General features: G+C 40.6%; 2 protein-coding genes and 1 non-coding gene across 4 annotated transcripts in view; all 3 read right to left on the bottom strand.

Moving 5' to 3' along the window:
* Positions 1 to 1,473: 1,473 nt before the first annotated feature.
* Positions 1,474 to 6,210, bottom strand: LOC122998849 (kelch repeat and BTB domain-containing protein 11). Its single transcript, XM_044375885.1, has 2 exons — positions 5,731 to 6,210; positions 1,474 to 5,132 (listed from the first exon to the last, which is right to left on the bottom strand). Exon 2 carries the CDS (start codon positions 5,043 to 5,045, stop codon positions 3,135 to 3,137), a length of 1,911 nt encoding a protein of 636 aa, XP_044231820.1. The 5' UTR covers positions 5,046 to 5,132; positions 5,731 to 6,210; the 3' UTR covers positions 1,474 to 3,134.
* Positions 6,211 to 8,020: 1,810 nt separating this feature from the next.
* Positions 8,021 to 25,715, bottom strand: part of arhgef10 (Rho guanine nucleotide exchange factor (GEF) 10) — a 56,274-nt gene continuing 38,579 nt past the window's right edge. For both annotated transcript variants that reach the window (XM_044374190.1, XM_044374191.1), the window contains 8 exons: positions 24,228 to 24,314; positions 23,168 to 23,394; positions 22,420 to 22,577; positions 18,409 to 18,551; positions 16,333 to 16,507; positions 9,951 to 10,073; positions 9,043 to 9,563; positions 8,021 to 8,938 (listed from right to left, as the gene is read on the bottom strand). In XM_044374190.1, the coding sequence (XP_044230125.1) occupies positions 9,058 to 9,563; positions 9,951 to 10,073; positions 16,333 to 16,507; positions 18,409 to 18,551; positions 22,420 to 22,577; positions 23,168 to 23,394; positions 24,228 to 24,314 (1,419 nt within the window). In that variant the 3' untranslated portion in view covers positions 8,021 to 8,938; positions 9,043 to 9,057. The remainder of the gene's footprint in view (positions 8,939 to 9,042; positions 9,564 to 9,950; positions 10,074 to 16,332; positions 16,508 to 18,408; positions 18,552 to 22,419; positions 22,578 to 23,167; positions 23,395 to 24,227; positions 24,315 to 25,715) is intronic.
* Positions 25,404 to 25,477, bottom strand: trnai-aau. Its single transcript has one exon. It is a non-coding gene; the product is annotated as a tRNA-Ile (tRNA).

Here is a 25,715-nt window from a genome sequence, read left to right as displayed (position 1 = left end):
AGTCATAGTGAAAAGCAATTTGAATCGCATTAACCTCTATGAAAGGTGCTATACCAATAAAGTTTGATTGATGGATTGATCAAAGTCTAACTACAAAACCATTTATAGTTTCAGGATAACAACAGACAATACTCAATGTACCTGCCTGTTTTTGTCTTTGTGAATACAGACAAAGTATAAATACAGCTATTAATAATTCTGCAGCCACATCTTTTACTCTAAGTTATGATCTGTTGTTTTGTTTTCAGTGTTTTGCTGTAACCTGTGACTTCTCACTCAATATCAATATCATCAATATCATTAAATATATTCACTTGCTATCCTGACATCTTAGCCTAACAGCAAATGTTTCAGATATCGACTGTCTCTGACTTCCTGTAAACACAGTGGTAGACCTTCATTTCCACCTTAACACACGTGGTTCTAGACTGTGTAGGCTTTACTGTCACTGATACCTTTCATAAAGCAGGAAAATATCACCCGTCAGTGATTGAAGTTGCATTAAAGTCTTGTCACTGAATTTGTAGTAGTTCAGCTTTTAAATGAGAAGATGTGGGCTTGAATAATTATGGATTTGCACATTAGATATGCCTTGACTCAAAAAAACCAGCTCCCAGTAAATCATAATGCAACAGTTTAGTAATAATTTTTTCTTAAACCTTTTCGCCACAGTTAGACTACCTGTCATAATCATTGTTTCATGATTAATAATCTCTCAATAATTTCTCATAATTATGACCTATTTTATATAATTATCTCATGACTATAAGTCATACTTACAAAGAAGTTTTCAGAAAGTTTCTCCTAATTGTGAGATACTATCTGTATTGTGGGAACACTGTGATCGTATCAAAACTAAGAGATAATTATGACATACTGTATGACATGCAGAGATATTGAAAAATAAAAAAAGTGCCGATAGAAAAACATAATTATACAATAATAAGTCATAATAAGTAAAAAAAATGGGCTTCCATTGGTTTCATATTTCTCTCATATTAAATACTTGGCTGTTGATCTAGTGATGGTGCGTGTGATTGGCTTAATTAAAGAGTCCTTCATCATATGAATGCACTCATTGCCGGGCTGGCAGTTAAATGAGCAACCAGCTTTGTGATACATGTTGATGGACTGCAAGAAAACCTGATTAAAGGGGTTTTGGCACAAATGAAAGATAAATTAAATACATTAAAAGAAAGATTTGCTACATGGGTAATTACATAAGTCTTCATTCATGCAGTATAAGCCTTCTGACCTTGAGTTTCACCTAAGTACTACTATAACAATTACTAGTCCTGAACATTTACTGGCAAGGTAAATACAGTGAAGTCATAAATGTTTTGTAGGGCATGAGCTAACATCTGCATGGCAGTATCACTGGGAGCTGTTCCAGTCATTATCCACTAGATGGCGGCTCTGATCCAGGTTTGGCACAACAAGCCAAAATGCAGAACACGTGGACAGGAGACCAGATCCTTTTCAGACACAAAATATTTTATTTGAAGCACTTAGTTTTGACTGATATACATTATCCAACAACTAATTTGTTAGCTCACTCCAAATGCCTTGAATGGGAAGCTTTTGTCTAGCATTGCATTACTTTACTGTCCATCACAGCAGCAGATCCTACACTAACCAAATCCATACAAAAATTCACAAAAATACAGATGCCAGCCAGCGAAATATCAAAACCACATCCAGTTTGTCCGAACCACATCAACTGCTTGGAGACACTCATACAAACATTATCAAAAGCAATTTGTTCCAAGAATATATCAGTATCAGCTTCCATACAAAACTCCCACTGTGTTATTGCAGCAAACAAACAAATACTGGATTTTGAAATGTCTAAAATAAGAAAAATTTTGAGCAGAATTGGTATTGATGTGCACTGACACAAAAAGAACACGGTTGGTATTGATGTTTACTGATGCAAGAAGAACATGGTTTATTAGTGTTATAAGACCAACGATTCTTGTTTTTGTCAGCAGTGAAGCCCATGGACTAACCATATTGAAGCACTGCAGCATCTAATTTGACCTTTGACCTGAAGAAGGGGCTCTAGCCAGTGAAGTAACCTAACAGGGAAACATAAGAGAAGCATCTTTGTGTATTCTGAATGGCTGGCTTTCCTTAACGTCCCAGAAAGTGCCTGTTAGCAGCAAACGTGATGCCCTTCTCCTACAAAAACAGCTATTGCTTTAGTTTTTTGACATGACTGTGGTGCTGCACAGGATTGCTGTTTATGAAGAACTTAATCTACAAAAGATGTGAAAAATATTTGTCAGTTTGATAGCTGCACTATAGCCTGACTGACTAGTTATTTCTCTTTGGCAAATGTGCTAAATGTAAGAACTGGGACAGCGTAGCAAAATATTATACTCTGAATCTATTATTAATATATATTAATATTAATATATATTCTGAAAATGATGAATTTGCTTGGACTGAAAAGGTCCCCTGAATTACATTAATAACAATACGCTCCTCAAATGCATTGCGAGGGGAATATCAGTGTGGTTTAGAGGACAATACAGCAGCTTTTTCCACTAATGGTTATGTGACCTTGTTTTACAGGGTCAATTCAAAGGCAGTGTAAATGAGGTTTTGAAGAGTATGGTACTCTTTCCGGTCAAATTGAAATAGCACAGCATTACAGCAGACCCACCTGTATTTTCTGTTTCATTTGCATAGAACCTGTGTTGCATCGTTCATAGAGCGCACAATAACTGCTTCCATCCATACTTTACACTATTTTCAACAAAACACTTGTTTTGTTACCAAAGTCACCAGTCAACTAGTTAATATGTTCTAAATAACATCTGTTTCTAACTACAAAAGTGCACCAAACAAAACTGAATACAGGAACTGCACAAAATAATCTACTGTCACTTTCATCATGTCATTATCTACAGTCGGATACAAATATTGTTGCATTCATTCAGCACTGAAAAAGTTTTCCTTTTAAGGCTTAACCCTGTAGACACATTGAATTGCCATGCAAATACACACATTCCATTGCAAGCAGGCAATGAGACACTGAGATAGAAAGCTGACATTGAAGAGTGTATTTAAGGTCTTCTGCTTATTTCCAGTTTTGCTATGACACATCGTTTCACCCTGGATCACACCCCCTATGTGACTTTTTCAGGCTTTTCAGGCAAAGTGAGAACAAAAGGAAAAAGAATGCCTTTTGCCTCCAAAGGCGCCCTCAGTGTCTCCTCAACAAAGTAAGCATTCTCCTCCTCCACTATAAACTGAAGAGTCTGGGTTTTGTTCACACAGTAGATGCAATTGCCAATAACTGCACACCTAAATGGTAAATGGCTTCCAAGCCTCTGCGATGCGCAATCGTGCCACATTTTCACTATTGTGTTGTACTTGAACACGTTGATCCCCTGCTCGCGGTTGACGTCAAAGCGGTAGATGAAGCTTTTCAAAGCCACCATGTCTGTAGACTTCTTCCTGCTGTTGTTGTAGGGGCACTCCTGCCACTCGTCCCTCTTAGGGTCGTACTTGAGAAGGCGGTAGAAGAGAGAGCCCCCGGAAACGTACAGCTCTCCGCTGCAGGTGGTGGCTTCGTGGGCCACTGCAAAGGCTCCTTTGGGCAAGGGGGCCACTGTGGTCCAGCGGTCCATACGAGGGTCATATTTTTCCACTGTAAACAAACACTCCCCTCCGATGGCGTACAGGTAGCCATCCATAGACACGAGTTTTAGCTGGGCACGAGCCTGGTTCAGAGGGCGGACCTCGGCCCAGCGGTTGGTTATGGGGTTGTAACAGAAGACCTTGTCTGAAACCTTGCCCTTGTCCCCGTAGCCCTTTATCCCCCCTGCCACAAACAGGTAATTATACATTGTGCAGATACCACACCCTTTAGTGTTTACGTCCTCAGGCATCACAGTCAAAGGTCTCCAGTCATTTGCTGTTTCGTTGAAGTAGTAAATCATGTGGTTCTCCTCAAAAGACCCCACAGACAAGGGGCTCTGTGGCCGGCTGCCACAGCGGCTTGGCGGCCGGCTCCCAACACGATCAAACACATCGTTTATCTCTGAAACCATCAGAGTCTTCCTCCCCTCCATTCTCTTCTTCAGGATCAGATCCCGCTCCGATCCGGTCAGACGCCCGTACACTGAGGGGTCTTTGAGGATCTGGAGGAAGTTGTCGCTCATGAATCCATAGGCGGTCTCCTTCAGTTCACTAAGTCGCTGCTTCTTTGCGATACTCAGAATCTCGTAGCAGTTCTCTGCAGTGATTTGTTCCGACATGGAGTCCATGGCCGCCTGGACCGCACAGGGGATCTGCAGGATTTTAGCCCCCGTGATGACATCTACAACATTGTCCTTAGAAACATTCATCTGACAAGTGTAAACATAGTCTATCAACGTAGACAGAGTCTTGTAGCTCACCCCCTTCACTTTCAGGATGTCTCGTGACAGCCGGGCTTTGAAGTAGTCACTCTTCTCTGCCAGGACAGACTTGTGAGCGTTGATCGTCTGCCCGCCGACTTCGATGACTAAATCAGGCTTTTTTTCAGACTGTGTATTTTCAGCTTCCTGGCTGCTGTCCCTGCGCTCGAGGTTCGATTTTAGGACTGACCGATCAGTTTCCTGTTTGGCTTGGCCAGACAAGCACACAGAGGAATCTGCACTGTAAGACACTTTAGCTCTGGCACCATTGTGGATTTCACCGCTCGCACAACTTGGCTGCATGCCAGCAATGTGGTTGGACACAGTGGAGTCAGCATGAGGAAGGAGGTCCATATCACCCTTGTCATCAGAGAGATGAAACTGGTCAGCTCTCGAGATGTACGAGCCGTTACCTTTCTGGTGATCGATATGGTTATTATCCATCAGTCTTCCATCCAGGAGGTATTCCTTCTCGAACACAGTAGGAGGGTTGAAATCCTGGTCGTCCTGCAGGAATCCCTGGACGTAACGTGGACATGAATTCTCATCTTTGTCAAGCTCAGGGTTCACGGCATGGAGGATGACAGTAGCCTCAACGGTGACGGCTCCTCCTCCTTGCCTGCGGCCCTCGTTCATCTTGACGTGCTCACTGGTGTCGGAAGACAGCCTCTTCACTGATCATGCTGAGTCGATGGACGAACTTGCCTTGGACTCTGTTTTCACCTACATGGCGGGAAAACAAGGAGGGAATTTAAATCAAGACCAAACGTAGGAGGGAAAAAAAATGAACCTTGAAGCTGCAAAGACTTATCTATTCTCTGAGGGGCGCCCTTTCTCTAATTACAAACAGATTGAGCAAATTACTCTTTGCTTCCATTGCCAACTATGCTGTGTATACTCCTGTATTGATGTGTCATCATTTCAGTCAAACCTATAGAAGCGACACTGACGTTTAACTGCATGTGCAACATCTGTAACAAAGAAACGGCACATGCAGCTTCTCGTGGCTGTAAACTGCATGACCTACTGCAATAATCACTCTGCCTGTCCATTATTTGTTAATCTGGAGGCATTCCGAGCGCATGCGCAAGGTGTTGCGTTCATGGAGGAATTAATCTCTAATATGACGGGGAAAGGGCGTTTTTGATCATTTAAAAAAAAAACCCTCTTATCTAACGCATTTCATTACATGCCGGTCAAACGATGAGAAAACTATCATTCAGTCAAATTAAGAAGATATATTTGTGTTTTAATATAATTATAACCACATTTGAATGCACAAATGAATATTTACTTCCATTATCAGTTTATTTTGACCTACTTGCGTGTCCTCGTTGTGGTTAAACAGCTCGGCAGCAGCAGTTTCCCTGCCGGTCCCTTCCACAAAGCTCCGTTACGTAAGGCAGGCGCAATCCTGACGAAGCAGCCGGGCTGAGTTTACTTCACCGACAATACCATCAGCTTTCTCCCATCCGTTCACCTTTTATCCATCGACCCTCTGAAGTGCCGTTTCATCCGCTCCTGAGCTGAAATGTCTCCGGTTTCCGAGGCGGAGGCGAGGCAGAGGGACGATCAAACAGTCACCTCAGGTCGCACCTCCTTCAGATCGTGGCCAAGTCATTTCCTCCTTGTGGACGTGTGGAGAGCTGCTGCGCACACCCAGCGCCGTCCCTGCAGGATCTGGAACTGTCCAGCATTGGCAGCGGGGCTGATTTTTGTTGTCTTTTTTTTTTTTTTTTTTTTACAGTTGACTACAGTGAGGCGGTTATTATTGATCTAAACCACGCCCCCTTCAGTCGGTATTAACCCTACACTCAACAGCACGAGGCTCCATCTGTTGGGCGCGCGCTGGACGCATCCCAGATATGCGACATTCCTTTACGCATCCTTTACGCATCATCCTTATCCTGGGTACCACGACGGCTGGGGGTCAGGGTTTTGTATATATAGGAAATCCCCCTTCCCTCCCAATTTATACACACTGTATATATCAACCCCAATCTATAATTTCATCTCATTTTGTTGTAGAAAAAGTGACCCTTTATGTAAAAGGTTATATTGGATAATACTATTTAAGTTTAAAATGTAGATTAAAATACCAGGCATTCTGTAAGTCTCCATTGGGATTTTATATTACAGTAAAACAATTTAAAAATCAATTAATGTTCCATTAGTACACTCCACCTGTTTGTACATGAGACAGTGCATCACACTATCTGTACAGCTGCTCTCTGCAGTAATTTGTGTTTCCTTGAAGCAAGTTTAACCCAAAAACAGCTTCACAATGCTCTGAAAATATGACTCACACGTTCCTTTTGGAAATAATCCAACACTTCTCCTTCTATTACAGATACAGCATTAAAAAAAAATCAGGCTGCTGCAACACTCATATGTATGTGTGTATGCAGTATAACTTGTATAACTCGTATGGAAAATGACCTTTGAAGTGGAAATGTCTGTGTGTGTGTTACTCCAGTAACACACACACAAAGAGACATGTCAGCTATGTACACACTCAACATGTGAAAAGGCTTGATTAGAAAATAACACAACCTCAGAGAGCAGCAGCAGTAGCAGTAGACGGTCTTATCCAGGGTCCGTAACCTCTCCTCTGTGGAGACTGTGCGTCTTAACAGCTGGCCTTCAGATATAAAAATAAAGGGGCGCCAGCGCTAGGGCATCACACAACCATCAGCCCCGTGAGATTAGAGGACATTCAGCTGGGAGGTTTTAATGCCAGATATTCTGAGAACAAAGACTTGCTGAGGACTGATACACACACACACAAAATGAATGTGTCCATGGAAACCTCTGGGTCAGAAAGAAAACAAAAGACTTCCAGTTGCAAAGCTGTCTTGGCAACCCCCAGCCAGACAAACTGATAACTGGGTTACTTTTTGTAAGATCTTAAGGTGAGACTGAGGCGTTGTCGCATTCTACTTCTGGTTAATAAATACAAGTATGTATTCAGTTACAGGAGTTAAATATTATCTTAGGTCAGCATATTATATACAACCCCAAAAATCTGATCTGATAATATTTGGGATCAGCCCAGGGTGCCGTGGACTGTAGCATGGGAACAACTCCAACCTGAACTCGTCTATTTTTGTTAGAACTGATAATGTAGTGAAACATGGTTGTGCAACAGTGGACGTGGGCGTTACAAGAGAGAAAATGCCTTGACCCTCTATTCAGCAGTAAGAGAAATGAGCAGTGAAATCCAGGAAGAGCTGTATCAGGCTCAGTTCCTGCGGCCCCCTCAGGCACATTGCTAGTCCCGGCATGTACTGATGGCTGCACACAATCGCAGCAGAGTAGAAGTACAAGGTTAGTTTGAGTCAAGAAAAACTGACACACTGACTCTGTTCCTCCCTTCCTTTATCTTCTGAAACCGCTACTTGTTTTGAATATCTGTTAGCTTTTGGTGTTTAACCAACATGTCAAATCCTCTGCATTATTTTCTTGTGCTGGAAACTTGCCAACACTGCAGAAAAGTTGCCACATGGTTGAAGTGTTTTTACCAAAGAAGACTACTGGTAGATAATAACTCAAAATAAGTGGATATTCTAATGAAAAATGCTTTTAAAATCACATGAAGTACACACTGTTGCTCAATAAAACAATGTTTATGGATTTGTTAATATACATAGCAGAAGTACAGTACATATAAATTGTGACAGTATAAAGCTTTTTATCTTTTTTTAAACATCCTTAAGTGGGAAACGAAGATGCATTAGGGCTAAACAAAAAAAAAAATCCCTCCAGGTGATAACATCTCTTTCATACCTTTCATATATATAGAAACCTGGCCAGCCAGGGATCTCATCAAACCTTTCCAAACTAATTCAGTCATCAATAATTCACCTTTTATCCCTTTTCTCTGTTAACAGAATGCTAGGACTAGTTTCAGTGGTCCAGTGATAAAAGGATAGTTCCATATAAACATCCTTTGTCCGAGCCCAAAACACATACACATGTAATCCTGAGTTGTCATACTTCATATTTACAACTCTGGCCATGACAGATGATATAAAAATCTGCCCAAAACCTAACCCTAATCTGAATAAAACATTTATGTAACAGATTCAAAGCCCCATCGTTACCTTACACTCCTTTCAAGCAGTCATCCCTTACACCCTAAAATAATTATTTTCAACACTGATTTAAATACTGCAGTCCTGTACAGTCAACTTGTGTGACACAAACACTGGAGAGTAATGTATTAGTTAAAGAACAACAACCAACTTTATCGGAGGGTGAAATTAAAGACATTTCAGTGTTTTCATCCTTAAGTCTTTTTGACTGGTCTGTAGGCTGGTCTTTCGCACTGTCAAGCATCATTATTGAGTGGTTATGTTGATCCTTTGTTTTGTTTTGTTTTTAAATGGTAAGAGACATCATCAGAAACATCTTGGGAATACTGTGGAGTGCCTGATGCAGGTCTGGTTTAAATAAGACATTTAGTTGTTTTGATTGATGCGAAATATTCAGTAAAGTGGTACACCAGATCTCCTTGTGACAGTTTCAACCTGAAAAGAGACAAGAGACATACAGTAGGTAAGATCCTTATATGTTGTGCAATTATATTTTCTATAGGTGAGTAGTAAAAAAGTTTTTTTTTTTACTAAATTACCGAGGTGGTGGTGTGTCACATATTGAGTAAGGGGATCTGCCAGATCATGATGGTAGAGGTGGTGTCCTCATGGCGTGACTGTTTGGTTTTTTTGTTGACCCTGCGGTGGCCTGAACCTCCGGATACCACCAGCAGAGAGCTAACGTCAACCTTGCTGGCCCGGCGGCCCCTTTGGTGGTGGACTGGATCATGGAGCACGTCATAAAGCGCCCCGTCCTCAGGTCCGTGCTCCAAAGAGCCCTGGGACTGTGCTAGGGAGCCGCAAGAAGAGGAGGACAGGGAGTCCTGGAGAGCCATAGTGGTGCAACCTGCCTCTCCCAACCACACGCCTCGTCCCCGAGGGGGAGTCAGAGCTATATCTGAAGGGGGCTGAATGCTCTCTCCATCCTCTGCCTCTGTTGGCTGGACCGAGGTGGGAGGGGTGGAGGATGGAAGGCTGGAGAGACGGTTACACACAGCAGCTGCCACACTGAGGAACTTGACTGGACCGCTGTGAGCGTGCAGGGACACCATACCCCGACCTGAGAACAAGTACAGCCACTTAAAAAGTCATTTATATTTTACATATTTGTTGTGTATTTGCAGATGTATATATCTGAGTTTTGAAAGTAATAAACAGCAACTTTTTCAAATGTCTGATTTGTTGCTGTTTTTTGCCCATAACTGTACAATAATAAATCACCCTTTAATCGGTTTATGAAGTCTTTTCATTGGGAGTTTCGAGTGTTAATATATACTAACTGAAAAGAATAATATTATAAAAAACTTTTGTTGAAACTCTTAGGAATGAGAAATACTAAAATAGTGATTAACTACAAAGGTTGACTGAATACAAACTGCAATACTCTTGCTAATGTACACATGTAAAAACATCTGGATATGTGATTGTGGTGATGTTTCAGCGTTACCTGTGACCTTGGGGATGCCCTGCAGCCTGGGGACAGAGAGGGCCACAGTCACCCCCAGGTTGGTTCCTACAAGAAGTAGACCATGGCAAACCAGCAGACTGCTCACTGACACTCTCTGGTTCCCTATGGAAAAACATAAGCATAACATTGGTTTAATCTTACATAAATTGAATGTCTTTCTAAAGTAAATCTATCAACATTTTATTAAAATGTAGAAAGACACAGCTAATGAATGTAAACACATCCTCCCACCCTAAGTGATTTACAGTATGAAGTATGATCTATTGGACCTCACATAGACGCACTGTGCTTATGCACACTTGTGTCTCCTGGAAAATTAGAAAACTGCGCAGTTAATGGGCCACTTCACCACGCTTGAATACAGCGCGGTGCGAAGGAGGGAGTTGTATCTTTTCAGCGAGTCGGAGCATTTCAGCAGCGATGATTTTTAACGGTTATTTGTCTCCAGGGCAACGTAAAGAGGAGCCTGGATGAAAGCGGCTCTTTTCAAGTGTCTGAACACAGAAAAATGCACCATTATAGTCCGCTTTGAGTCAAACAAACAAACAAATACAAAAGTGTTATGTAAGAGTGAGTGAAGCGTAATGCTGTAATTAAGCAAGGAGCTTTGCCTCTATTCAGCAGCTTGTGGCAGCTACAACAGGACAATCTGACCTGACCTTTTAGTTTCCCTCCTGGTCAGAAACATCACTGCAGTGCACTTCGGACAGTAAAAGTGGTGATTGTTAAGTTAACAGCACCTTTCAGCAGAGAAGGCAATAAAGTCAAGCTTGCTGACAGATCGTGTTAGGTGACTTATTATGTGGAATTTGGCACTCATCTCAGACCATCCCCCAACACGAGCTTTGTCGGGAATAAACTATGCAACAAATGGTATCTGGTCAGACATTTTTATCATCATTTTTTACGATTGTAATAAGAATCTGGGGCTTTGCAAAAACAGTCCTTTCAGTCCTGCTATGTGGGAGGCAGGACTGTCATGAGTCATTACTGCTATAACAGCTTGACTTGAATTTCCTCCCTCAAAGTAATCCTCTTGGGCTTTAGGGAAAAATTACTGCCAGTCTCTCTGCCTGACCCCCCCCCCTCAATAGAGGTGACCCTTTGCATGGGGCACACACGCCATACTGCCATACTTCCAGGAATCCTGCCAGATAGGCAGCCAGGTACACTCCTCTCCTTCCAAACCACAGATGAAGACAGGGCCCTGAGTCTTGCCCACATGTGCTTCTAATGAGGGTCCAGAGTGAGCAGAAACACACAGACTGCTGGTTGGGGGCCTTGCTCAACTTCCTCCTTTCATAATATTTGGAGTTCCCCACCCAGAGGGTGAACTAAAATAAACCCAGAGTGAATGTCTACACTGACCAGCTTTGGCCCTGATCCTACACCAGAGCACCACTTTGATCTACACTTAGTCCTGACAATCAACAGCAGGAGGGAGGAGCAAATCCCATACATTACAATAATACACTATATCAGTCATTCAATCAGTCTAGAAATAACTCATATCAGCACAATGTGACTAATCATGGTTTCAGTCTTTATGAATGGAAGCTAACTCCCCCTTTATTACTCTAATTATAAAGCTGATTAAGTGTTCAACGTCTAAATTCAGATCAGAATTCTCACTTGATGACCAGGGTGTTATATTTCTATAAAATATAGCTCAATACCATTGTGGCTGATATGTATGGCAAGTGAGCCAGAGAGTAAATTAAAGACCCTGTCACACATATAATTTCTATTATCATATGTTATACCTCATTAATCATGAGGAATCCTCTTTCATTCCCACATGAATCTTTCACCTTTCACAGCAGAAGGCAAGTTTTAACTGGAGCTACTTCATAGTGCAGCTACAATATATTATCCAGGCTTATCCTGTCTATCCAGTCCTTGAATCTCTGAGGGATTGCATGCTCATTCAGGAATAAGTGTGTTATCCATGTTGGGAGGTGTGCAACAATAGTAGCGTACAAACAAAGACGAGCTGGAGGTGTTATTTACCGACCCCCCCCCCTGATGTTTGTCTCCCATTAGGCCGTGCATGGCTGCTTATTTAGGTCACAGAGCAGCAGACATAAGGCAGACTAGACCCTCAGTGCAGCAGCCACCAGTCTGCTTTGATTAAGGACCACTGCCTTTTGAAGTCCTTATTAAGGGTGTTTTTTTTTAAAATATGCTAATTTTAATGAATGTTTAACTGCTTTACACAGTGTTCTGCCTCACATTTACACACATATTTTATTTAATGTGACTTTATAGATTGTACATTACAGCTGTTGTGCTGGTCGTGATGTGGATTCCTTGTCCTAGTTTACTTTAAAAAGAGATTCAGTAGGACAAACCAGGTCAGCCCAATCAACTACTAATAACCCTAAATTACTTTTAAACATGAACTGTGCAGGATTCTTATAGTAACACTAGCTGTGAGTTACAATGAAAATGACTGTTATTACAGCATATTAAACCACTGTGTGTTTAGTGCTTGGATAAGAAACTCCTGTCTGAAATGAAGGGAGTTAGCAGAATTGCTCCAACATGCATGAACATGAGAAGAAGAACCCCACCTAGAGCACCTCCTGCATTCAACATGGCACCATTCACAGAAGCATTCACACCGAAGACAACGCCCCACGTCTCTTTCCCCTGCGCTGATATTGTTCACTAGAACAATCCTGTGTCTGACTGTGTGTTCTGTATATAAGCCAAAACTGCATTAGGATCAGTAATCTAATATTGCTTCATAATAATGTGGACTTCCTGGATAACAGAGTAATGCACCAACTCATCTCTCTACATCAAATACCACAATAATGTAATTTCTTGCCATTTTCTGATAAGCCGTCATTACTTTTAGCTTCTATCTCAGTAAATAAACATTTTTGGAGGAAGGGATTGCAGATGGAAGACCCGTCACTCTTTGCCTCTAACACATCCATTGCAGACAGTGCCTTATGTCCAATCAGTTTGGCTGGCAGCTCCAATTACATCAGAGTTTGTGAAGAAACAGCAATTTTTTTTGGCCTCATTCTGTTCCACGGCAGCAACCAGTGCTGATAAATGATACTGTGGAGCGTTCTGGAAAAGTGAAGATAACAACAGACCAGAGAAATAGCGCCAGACAGGTGGACTTCATACCACTGTCCTATTAAAGTATCCACTGTGAAAAGCAAGCGTGCAACGTCTTAACAAACCACAGCTAGAAAGACTGGTTGGTAGTTCAAACTTGGATAAAAACTTTTGATTTCCATGCTGAGTGACAGACTAGGCATCCACTGTTGTTATCAGAGGAAGTGAGCTCTTAACGGCGAGGCCTGGAGAAGGAAAGCTTTTATGTGTGGTGGTCTGTCCCAGAACCAGCTTCCTCTGTGGTTGCATGGATCCTATTAGCTAATATGGGCAGTGAGGTCCCAAAGCAGACTGCTTTTATCATTCACATCTGTCTGACAAAGAGGCCTTCCACTTTGTAACTCTAAACACTGGGTATCAGAGTGAGATTCTCAAACAATATCAAGTGAAAGTGGGTACAGTACTCCAAGCAGTTGGTCGTCTCTCACACTTTTACTTGCAATAAGGGATACCCTTAAGACAATGTGTAAATCGAGTACAGTCCTTAAATCTGATTTTCCTGCATTCATAAGCGTGACGCTTCATAAATGCTGTTTATCACTGTGCTCCAGTTAACAACTTGTAGCCATGGATACAAATAGCTGTGATGTGTGGATGGCTCTTTGTTGCAGTTTGTTTTGCTCCCTCCACAGCATCAGATCCTGTCTTTGTAGCAGCTCCAACAACTGAATAACATTTACAATAATTTCTGGAGAGCTCATTACATGAGATCTGACATTCTGCTGATTAATGCCTGAAGTAGAAGAAATGCCTGATTGAAAAAAGCTACCCCGGCTCTGACTTCACAAAACATCCACACATCTTCTTTTATCATCTGTTTGCCAAGTATTTCTGATTTCTGGATGTTATTAATACTTTTCTGGCAATAACAGAGCAACTGCCCTGAAGAGTGTACTGTACAAATGAAGGCTGAGCTGGCCAAATGACTGTATTGTACTAATGATGCTGAAGCTGAGATGCAGGTTAGTCATTAACTGCATTTCGTATAGATTAAACCACAGCTGTCATCACAAAACACATATGCAAATATCAAAACTCAAACCCCATTTAAGTAGCCAAATACTGTACGATCTGGTTTCAAGTGGAAGGCAAAGAGTATATTGGCAAAAGACATTTATATAAAACTTCAAGACAATATTACAAAGAATGTTTCATGCAATGCACGCCAAACCACAGCTGTCCTTATCACTCAGCATGGAGGAAAAAGAGATTAAAAACAGCAGCGATGGACTACACAAATACGGACTTCCTACCAACATAAGCAATCTCCCCTCAACAAAAAACTACAATCATCCTTTTAGGCAGTGCGTTTTTGGGTCAAGGCTGATGTAACACAGCAGATTACAAGATCCAAAGCAGCACGCTGCTCTGATGACTTCAGCCTTCACAGTCATTTGATTTGACTTGAACATCCTCAGCGACAATGTTTGGCTTAAACCCACATGAGAGGAAACTGTCCTTGTTTCACTACCCACTGCTACGTGCTAAATACAGTATCATCTCCTGTGTTGACAACAATCGCCGTAGTAACAAAATAAGTGTCACCAGTGCTAAAGGACACATGCAGGAATGCAGAATCAGAGTTAGGTATGATGTGAACACACTAGTTTTGGGCACACATTGTGTGTTAAATGATGATGAATAAAGTTAAACTTTAGAATTCTTCTTCTGCACCTCTAAAACAAATATTTGCTCTCTACAATAACTCATCTGGTGTCAAATCATCTGTGATCTATGGCTCATTTATTTCACCTCTGACATGGTTCTGCAGATACTACGACCAACTAATGACAAGTTTACTACATCTGCAATGCCTTACACAATCACAGATCAAAGGTGAGCCACAGCCATTACCGAGGAATGATGTAAGTAAAGTGAACTGCTCCTCAAAACAGGTAGAAAGTACTTACTAGTGATGCTATATTATGTTTGTAGAAGGGAAAAAAAATCAAGCTTCAGATACTTCTACATTGTTGTTTATATTCAGTCTGTGCATTAAAGTTAACATAAATTAATAAAACAATATTTCCTCACTCACACTTCATGGTGTCAGAAGATTTCTGCATTCATCCCAATAACAATAAAGGTGAATGGAATTTCCATTTGTGATGCTCACAGAATTGAAAAATTACACTTAAAAATTTCAACAGCAACTGTTTCCAATCTGTTTCTAGAAAAAAATGTCCCCATCGCTCAGATAAACACAGACTGACGACAGACAATATTAACAGTTTTGTTTGGGACCATTTCTTCAGTAGAGAGTAGTTCATATAAAAACTGTGAGGATTGTGTCATTATAGTTAGTATGTACCTCATTCTGGTAAAATTGAGGTTGCTTGTCAGTGGAGATATTGTTATTTCTAGCTCAGCTGCAAGTATCCATATCTTAATGTGTCATAACTACTGTTGTCTGTCTTTGGCCAGTCTATCAAGAGCGCGTCCCTTTATATGTTTTTAAATAACTGTTCAATCTGGCCTGAATTCTCCTTCAACACAGCCCATTCCAAAGCACACACAGTTACCTTAAAACTTGACTTGATGAGGTCAAATGTTTTTATGTAACACTATAAATAGAGACAAAATGAGGGGTTCCTAATTCACTGTTTAGACTGGAGGAGCCTTTGAAAGAGGACGAGGGTGTGACAAACCTGCCATAACAAGAGCTGTCTGGATGAGCACCTGGACTGATGTTACCTAATTACTGACAGGCACCAAGTAAGACAGCACTTTGAAAACATGAGGTCATAGGACCTGCACACCAGTCCACGAATGCAGGGCTGTATTTGAATAAGTACTGTATATGTGACTGGATGATCACAAGATCAGATATCAAAAGAGAGAACAACTATGCTTTGCTGTTCTTTGTCAGACAGTTTGACACTCTCTAAACGGTTTCCAGTCTCGGTCGGTTATACTGATCACATTACTGAGTGACATTCAAGGGCGGGAAAAGGGAACTGAAAGCTGGTGGTTGGTGAAGTGATAAAGGTGGTACGACTGCAGGATCACCATGACTTAATCTTAAACCACAAGGTTGTGCACAGAACAAGAACTTCACTTCAGATGACAAAAACCTCTGAACATGTCTACAGTACTGCAGTATAGTATGTTTTGTTATTAGTTACAAATTACAGTTTTTAAATTTGACTTGTTTTTCACCACCTACATGAATAGACAATTAACACCTAAACTCAAGATTAAGCTAGAAAATGGAATGATATCTTACCAGGCAGTATATTGTGGACAGGTGTGGCAATGTTAATGTCTTGCAGGTGCTCCAGGGTCTCGGTGTGGAAAAGGCGAAGAGTGGAACCAGAGCTGAAGGCAATCCAAATGCCCACGCCGGCCACCACCATGTGGGACACCACCATACCCTCCTCCTGGTGGGCCTCCAGCTGCCTCTGGATGGAGGAGATGGGGGAAGGGTGACAGAACTTTGGCATTAGTTACTGCACATTCACAATAATTTAAGTCTAAGGGAGGATGTACATTATATTGCCAATGTTAGAATAACCTTTATTAAGAGCTGATTTAAGTGAATAGACTGACATAGAAGACTAGTTTTGCAAGAGTGAACATGAGACCTTTGACAACAGTATGCATGACAGAAATAATCTCCTACAGTAACAGCATATCAACTTTTTAAGACTTTTAAGGTTTATGATATGAAAACTGAGAGTTTAGGAACTTAAACACATTTGAAAGAGTATAAGACTTTTATAGGACATATAGAAACTCAGCTATGTGATTCCAATTTAGCAGCTAATTTACCAAGAACAAATTTTTGCTACACATGCAATGTCTGCCACCATTTCTAGTCTATTTGTCTGTACATCTATGACATTGGTTTGTTGCATTGATATGCGAAATCTTAACAGTGTTTTTGATTGTCCTGTGTTGGTTGTGTGTGACTTCAAACTGGAGAAAATATATTTCAACACAGAAAGTTGGTTTCATTGTCTGTTTAGACTACAGCAGCCCAGGCATTGTCACTGATTGTTATGCCTGGAACCCTGTGATTATGCTTTCCCAATGAAATGAAGAATCACATTTCCACAACAGACAATACAGTGTATTATAAAATAGATTTTTTTGGCAAAATGTATGAAAGATGATTATTCATAAACAATGCCAATATTTCTAAACATAATGAGCTTGTCAGATGTGGTCAAAACGGGGAGCAAAAGGAAGGCAGTATTTACCACTGTTTACTAAAATTTGGTTTATAAATCTCAAATTACATCAACTTTATAAGCTCTTTTTTAACTCTAGATTTCCTTTTCGTTGATTAGTGTGAGAGACAGTAGTTTCAAATCTCTGCAGAGTGTAAGTTTGAAATCTCTCTGCACACAGACCGATAAACTGGGCTTTCTCCATCACCACAAGTTACATAATCTCACCACACATTGCTCTATGTGTAGGTGGAGTTATATTTGGCCGAGGAGAGTCCATTCACAAGTGTCTTAGTACAGGGCTCTGGTAAAATGTGGCAATAACAAGCATGAAACATAAATGTAATGTCCTGAAAGTGTAAACCCTTGTAATTTATAATGTATCTACTATTAATTATTACTATATTATGTGTTAAGTATCCCATTAATTTGTAACTGTCTCAACATTCCTTCCTCGCTGTCTGACTTACAGTCACTACTATGGACTAACTGTAAGTCCTCAGTGAGAGAAAGAGCAAGACAGGCAGGTGGTCCAACGTAATGAGCTTAATGAGGCTAAAAAGATTATGAGTGAGTGCATGACAGAGGAAGGTTACTATTCCTGGCCCCATGGCAGGTGCTTCCATTCCCTAAACCAGACCAGTACACACACACAGAGAATACCATCCATATTCCAGGATATGGAAAGAAGAAGTGGGAGGAGGGTAAAATAAGGGACTTTATGAGGGACTTTAAACTTTACTGACTTCACACTTGCTCCCTCTTAGAAAAATTCAAACAAACAGTAACACATAATACTCATTACAACATACTCTTACCTTGAAGTTGGCCTCTCCAAACTATGACTTTATTTTTTTTTCCTAGTCTGACTAACTCTTAAGAGAAACAAAGATTTTCCTACAGACTTCACAAACAAATAGGAGGGTGAATAACTTTGTCATCATCCTTTTCATTAGAGCTTGTTTCCTGTGTGAATTACACAGGCAAACTGGGACAGATACACAGATAACAAGAGATGTGCCGAGGGTTATTCACTCCACACACAGACAATGAAATGCTACACTGGTCCTTTTAGGATGTAGACTTGATATGTAATAGTAGCATTACGGTATCAGAGGTGGGTTACATACCTCCACACAGTGTGTGTGGGTGCTGATGATGAAGACTTGTCCACCTGATGAAGCCCAGAGGTGCTCCTCCACAGCCAGCATGGACTTGACTGGGAGGACTCCCAGCTTCAGCACCGTGGGCTTGTCACAGCTCCACAAACCATCTGTAGTAATAGACACAACACTGACAGCTCAGTATTGGACTAGACAGAACTCATGATATAATGTGATTTACAAAATGCAGTTTATATGCCAACAAAGAATGCATGTCTGGTCAGGATCAAATCTCTAATGCAAACTTCAGTAAATTGCATACAGTAGGATGAGACACTGACTAAAACAAAGCAACATACCAAGTAGAACAGTACTGTACATCTTTTTAAAATGAGAAATAGCTTTGTTACAGCCTCTGCACTGGTATTATTGCATTCTTCTGTACAATGTAAACCTCTAGCAATTTTCCTGTAATTGTTAAAGAAGAATGGTTTGTGTGGAAGATATTGTGGTAGTGTAAATGTCATCTGTAAAGGTCATCTGCATTTATAACTCTGCTATTACTGGTGGAGTGGCCATTGATGGTTTTCACAGCCTTCACTATGAATATAGATGGGCTATGAGGCATTAGTCAGAGCTGAGCTCTGTCCCACACACACCTCCTACACACTCTGTTCTACATGTGCTGGCACCTACAGTGCCAGCTCTGCAGCAATCCAACACCCCATGCAGTGACTTTATACATATCAACACATTAGATTTCTGCAACAGTTACATCCACTTGTTTAGATGTAAATTACTTTGGTCATAAAATGGGAGGAAATGTAGGTTTATTGGAAAGAAATACATTGTGCATTTGATATATTTTGCACACCAAGATGGGAATGTGCATAACAGTATACGATGGCATTTATACTTACAAGTTCAGTTAGGTTAAGTTGAGGAATCAGCCTGGCACACTTTAATCCAAAGAGTGCTTTGTTTTGGGTTTTTTCCCCCTTTCCTTCTTTTCTTCTACTGTGTTATTTTCTACATATCTTAAAACGATAATGTTGATTGTATTAGATTTGTATATGCACTAATTACCTTTATTTTGCAGATGTATATTCACCGATTACACACATATTTGTATATTCACTAATGATTTATGCATACTGGATTCCACTCTCAATAAAATGTTAAAAACTAACTCACAGTTATGTACTAGCTCACAGGTTTATACTAGAAGGGCCCAGTGTTCAATATGAAGTTCATTTCCTCCAGATACCACATTCCCTTAGCTAATCTAGGCCAGGAAGTGAATGAGGCCTCACCAATAGTGTTTGTTTAAGAGGAGGCACAAAGGCGGCTATTGAAGAGAGAGGTGCCACGCAGGGAGAGATGTTCTTTCAGAGGTACAGTAATGACTGGGGAAGTAGGTGTAATCTCCAAACTAAAGGAGCTAGGTGGGATTAGCATTCCAGCAATGCACTGTGTATATTATTGTAATAATCACACTGTGTAGGTGTATGTGCATGAAAAGAAGAGAAAAGGAAAAAGGAGAGGAGCAGTGGAGGAAAAGCAAAAAGAAAAAAAAGACAGGACTGCCAACTTGCAGTCTTATGTAAGTCTTCACTGCTGAGGTGAGTCTGCCCACATCTCTCACTTCTTAAACTGCAGCATTCTTTCATGTCAGTGCAACAAACTTTTCATCATAACGTGCGTGTGTGCAAACAAGCATATAAACCTGACAGTGAGAGCTGATTAAACAAGCCTCTTATTTCTTATTGTGACATGATGTACAATACTCGTAAGAGGAAAAAGTAAGTGATACAGGATGGCAGAATGGAGCACAATAGAGTTTATGTTCTGTCTGCCTGGCTATGACGTGCGACCTTTGCCGAATCATTGCCTCCCTCCATCTCTCGCACAGTCTGTCACAGAGGAAAAAAAGCAAGCATGGCAGAATGAGGCTGACTGGCCAGCTTCAGACACACTGCATGTACTGCAGAGAAGCATTTCCAAGCAGGATACCTCAGCACCGAAGGCTTTAAAGACAAAGAAACTTTGCTGTTTGTTCCAATAGTTTTTGATGTCTCGTCACTATTCACTGTCCCCTTTGATCAGCTGACAGTTCATCAAAGAATATAAACTGATCATTTCTCCTAGTTCTGCCTGCTTGCTCTTTACAATGTAAACCATGGGTCTGCTTTAAATGTTAATGGCCAAAGCCAGTCACTGTGGCAAAGTACTTGAGTGGCATTACAATGGTGATGCAGGGAACAGTTTCCCTAACAAATTATGCAGGATGAGTCATCATTTTAGCATAGAGCGTCATGTTCCAGTGACGGTGACAAGAGCTGTTGATGGGAAAAAATCATACAAACCAGACTGAAAATATCCAGGACCAGGATTTCCTTCTGGGAGTTAATTTGACACACTTGTGGTGATGAATGATGAAAAGCTATTGCAACTGTTGGCACATTCAGTTACACCAAAGGCTGGCGTTCACTGCAACTAATTGTCTAACAATTAGTGAGCGGAGAATGAAGGGGGGAAATATGTGACATGTGCATCAAAACAAGGTATAATGAATAGCCTAAAAAACATTCCTGAACAGTTGCATATGGATGGTATGTTTTTTCCAAACCAGGCAAAATGTAGCTTGACTGAGGGAGGAGCAAGAATATTTTCCCCTCTGTGTTTCTGTCCCCAGGCCATCATCCATATTCCTCCTGTCTCTGTTTCTATTTCTCTCTTTCTAGATAGACCAGTTTAACAGAACAGAAATAGTTTCTTAGAGGCCAGAAATCAGATTTGAATCACATGAAGAAATGCAGCGAAATGAATACGTGTGACTGCGGTTAATAAAACAAGCCTCTAGCAACTGTGGCATCAGAAGATAGTGATACGCATACTTATATTTGAAAGCCAAGAATCGCAAGGATTCTGTTTACTCGTGTTCTGAAATATGTGTTTATCTTTACCCAATTTACATGAGATGGTGAAAAAGCAGACAAAAGAAAAGAAAAAACAAAGAGGCACAGACAGAGGGAAGCTCTGAGACCCTCTGTTTGCACTGCTATGAAAGCCAGTATGAGATGGAACAAAACACAGAATGTGAAAGACTGTGAGAAGAGTGTGCAACCTAGATCATTTCCTCTTTCCCTGTGCTCGTTTGGGAGGGAAGAGATTAAATAGGTCAGTGCACATTGGCTTCTCCTAGACAACCGAGCAAACGGAAACAGCACCTCAACACAGAGCAGAGGAGATCCCCTGACCCCGAGCTACAGAGCGAGCCTCTGACTTACTAACGGCAACCAAGTGACTAAGGGAAAGAAAATAGCAGTTGGACCGATGGACCGCAAAACAACAACATCTCTGAGCGCGCTCTACCAGGAAAAACCTTTTTCATTCAGTGCCAAATGTTTTTGTAGACTAGGAAGTCTCCACATGACATCATACAGCAATTTTTAAACCACATATTATTATCACCATATATAATCTATAATCTTATCTCTCCAGTTCCAACACTTAATAGAGGAAGCTGGGCCACGCTTTGTATGAGCCCAGTTTGTTATAGACGAACAGGTAGCCACGCCAATTTATCATCAAAAACTTAAAGGAATAGATTAAATTTGATGTCTATAGTTGGTAAAAGTCATGTTGCTAGTTGCTTTTAGTAAGTAATGTTGGCTGTTGGCAGAAAGATCTGTAGATCTGTAGAAGGAAGTTGCTAAATCTAACAACAAAGTCACCAAGTCAGCAACAGAGCTCTTATTCATGTACATGGCTAATTATGGTTAAGGTTACCAAATTCAGGGCTAGTGCAGACTAAATATTTGAGAAAACACTGTTAGCCTGCACAGTTTAAAAACCAAATCTAATTAACCCAATGAATGCATTTCTGTTTTGCACAATAACAGTGATTTAACCTCATGATTGCCTCAATTATAGTCATTTAAGAGCATCAACAAACAGTACAAAGGTAGAATTCTGAGAATATAACAAAAAGAGACACACATATTTTACAAGCCCCTCCCCTCCTGAAACACATACCTTGTGATCTGGAGTAGATCGCCACAGAGCCGCTGACCAGGCCGGCGTACAGACAGTGTTTCTTATAGACCAGGCTGGTGACGGTGGATTTGTCTGGGGTGAAGAAATGCTGCAGGCGTACTTTTTTGGACCGCTGGCTACTTTTATACACAATGATGCTAAATAGGACGAGAGATTATTAAATTGGAAATTAGAACTTCACATAATACAAAGTGCTACTTTTATATGCACTCCTATCAGCATGTTATCAAACAACATTTAGCAGTAGAGACAGGTAAAAAGAATAATGACTTTAGTCATTACAATATTGTCATAACAGTGTGAATCATTTGACACTATGTATGATATCTGCAAGTTTTAAATTAAAGTCTATTATACCTTTCTGATGCCAATTCAATTTAAATGAATATACAGTATTTTGTAGCTGCAACAAGTGAAATGTGCGATGGTTGACTTCTCAACAGAGGAAAATTGTGCACTGCATTCACTGACTTCCTACAATTAATACAATGATTTTTGACAACTTGTAGGAGAACATGCAGGCATTTTGCATGCAGTACGTACAGATGCACACAGCAATGGCACTAATGAATGCTACACTGCATTTTGGTCTACTGAGATTAGTGCAGCTGGACAGATACCGTCATTATATGATCTGATATTTATGGATGAAATAATTAGAAGACTGTCTCCCTTTAAAAAGTAACATATTGCATGGCGTGGGTACACTGTATGTAACCATCTGTACCTGCCCTCCTCCATGCCCAGACAAACAGTGGGCGTATCGCTGGCCTTCGCTGGAGGGACATTGTTATTTTCAGGGACCTTCTCGCCATTCTCCTGGGGTACTTCAGCGGGGACGTAGGTCATGCAGAGGATACGGGACTCCACATTGAAACACTCTGTCACCTTAGGGTTGCAGTTCTGCATGGCCACTATGGCTATCTGGCCCATTTGGTTGGTACAACTTGCAACCTGAACAGAGTAAGAAACCTTAGTGTTCTGTGGATAATTTAAATAATTGATGTAGATTTATTGTTATTTATTCTGTGTATAAATTAAATAGCACAGTTAAGACACAATTAAGATACCCAGCCAAGAAAGCAGACTATGAAAGTAAGAAAGCAAAAAAGCTGAGCCCTCAAGACATTACTTATGAGAAGAGAAATGTTCCTAACAGTAACAGTGTTAAGTATAATTACATAAGTGCACATCAAAATCATGTCAAAACTGTATACAAAAAACTATAAAACAATATTTAACTCCTGAGACATTCAATTATGTTAAAACAACTAACATCTAACTATTTTAATTCTCCTATTTCAGTTCAACATAATTTAGCGGCAGTTTATATATTACCTCACTATGAAAATAACCCGCTAGAGTGGTGTTTATATCTTTAACAGTTACAAGGTTTTCCCTAATGGTCAAAACACTGCATTAGCAGAGATTACCATGGTTATCACTGTCACTGTTTATTTTGAGAAAAAACTCAAGTACTCAGACATTAACTTTTAAACCCTGATTATCTTTCTCGAGGAGAAATTGGGCATTTTAATAAATAACCAACAGAAGCTTAGCATCTGGGAGCTACACAGCTCTGCTAAGAAAGTATAATGAAAAACAGTCCTCTAAGGCTCACTTACAAAAAAGTGGTTAAGTTTAAATACTGTTGCTCCTAAAAATAAAACGGACATATCGGACTCTAGATGCTTAGAGACACCTGATAGATACTTTTTTTGTGTAACTGCTGAAATACAATCCAACACAGTACTTCTTGTCTGAAGGATGCGAGGAAAATGTCTCACCCAGACACAGCCGTGGCCCACGATGGGGGTGTCTGCTGTGCTCTCCGTGTTGATGTGGGGTTCTGGGTTATGAACAGCGCACTCCACCTGCCACAGAATAGGAGGAAATCGGAGAAGGTTATAAAAGAAATAGGTCAGATGAGTACTCGGATTAAGCCATTATGATGGATTTCACAGAGTACATAAAACACATCTCTAGTGACCTATTAGTTTTTTATTAGTGTGAAGACTAGAATCATAAAAATCTCTATGAGTATTGGAGCCTTTTTTTTTTTTGAGCATATTTTGGCCGTAGTTGATTGGCTGAGACTGATACCAGCCAAGACGTAGTGTACATGCGGTTAATTGAACCAGGTGTGACAAAGGAAAGAGACGCTGCAGAGAAACAGTTTTTCAACCGCACGCTTCTGGGTTTGTTGATTATCTTTTATTAACGTTTTGTTGTTTTGATACTTTGAATTGGTATGAATAATTTTCTTTAACTCACTTACTTTGATTTGAACTTGATGTATGGATACACATTTACATAACATATTCAAACATCCATTCACCTCATCTGTACAAAGAGAGGCCTACAAACAAAATTATTTGACGGTAAAAAGATAAATATGCGTGTTGGAAGTCTATGGCGTCTGACCGGCTTTAGTTGAAAGCAACGTCGAAAGCCAGAACAATGAGGTTCAGTCCTCCTGAAATAACCAGCCCAAATGAGCTAATCAGCCCCAATGCCCTTTGACACAAGTTTTCTACTTTAGCTCCGTTTTGACCAACAGTTCCAGGCACTTTGGAACCAGAAGAACTAATCTCAGGAACTAAACTTGGGACTAAGAGTCTCTGTTGTGCAATCCTGTTTGTGTTTCCACCGCATCTGAGGAAGCAGGTAGACCATGCAAATTAGACCCATGAGGAACAACGATCATCCCTGCAAATACCGCCCAGAAGTCTCTGTACTTTTGCAAAGTACTATAACACTGGGGAAAGTTCCTGCTGTGGAAACTCAGTTTTTGCTAGTCAACAGGTATGGAGGAGGGGACAGTCAGAGAGAAAGAGTACACATTACTGTCACATTCCTAGCATCCAAGAAGTTCACTCAAATCTATGATGAGACATTTTTACTCAGACCAACAGACTACTGCTGAGTGGCATCTAATGTGAGTGTATATTCTCAAAAGCACATGGCCCGTACGGGGATCGAACCCGCGACCTTGGCGTTATTAGCACCACGCTCTAACCAACTGAGCTAACCGGCCCCACATTTAAACATAAAAGCTGTTTTTTGTTAACTCAATTGATTAGTCAATGCTGACTAACCAACTGAAAATTGTATCTGAAGTCAAACTATCCTACAAATTCACCAGATGGACACAAGGACAAACCCAGTATAAATCCTAAAAAATACAAATGTATACAAACTACATTTTCATTGTGATCAGCGGAGAAAGGATATCTCTTTTATAATGAGAGCAGAGTGGTGTAATACGAAGCAAG

This window comes from Thunnus albacares, chromosome 15, assembly GCF_914725855.1.
Source record: "Thunnus albacares chromosome 15, fThuAlb1.1, whole genome shotgun sequence".
Classification (NCBI taxonomy): Eukaryota; Metazoa; Chordata; class Actinopteri; order Scombriformes; family Scombridae; genus Thunnus; species Thunnus albacares.
This window is presented reverse-complemented; position numbering and strand designations above follow the sequence as displayed.

What these genes read in the sequence shown, in the direction of transcription:
- LOC122998849 (XM_044375885.1), bottom strand. Translation starts at nt 5,045, where the DNA reads ATGAACGAGGGCCGCAGGCAAGGAGGAGGAGCCGTCACCGTTGAGGCT.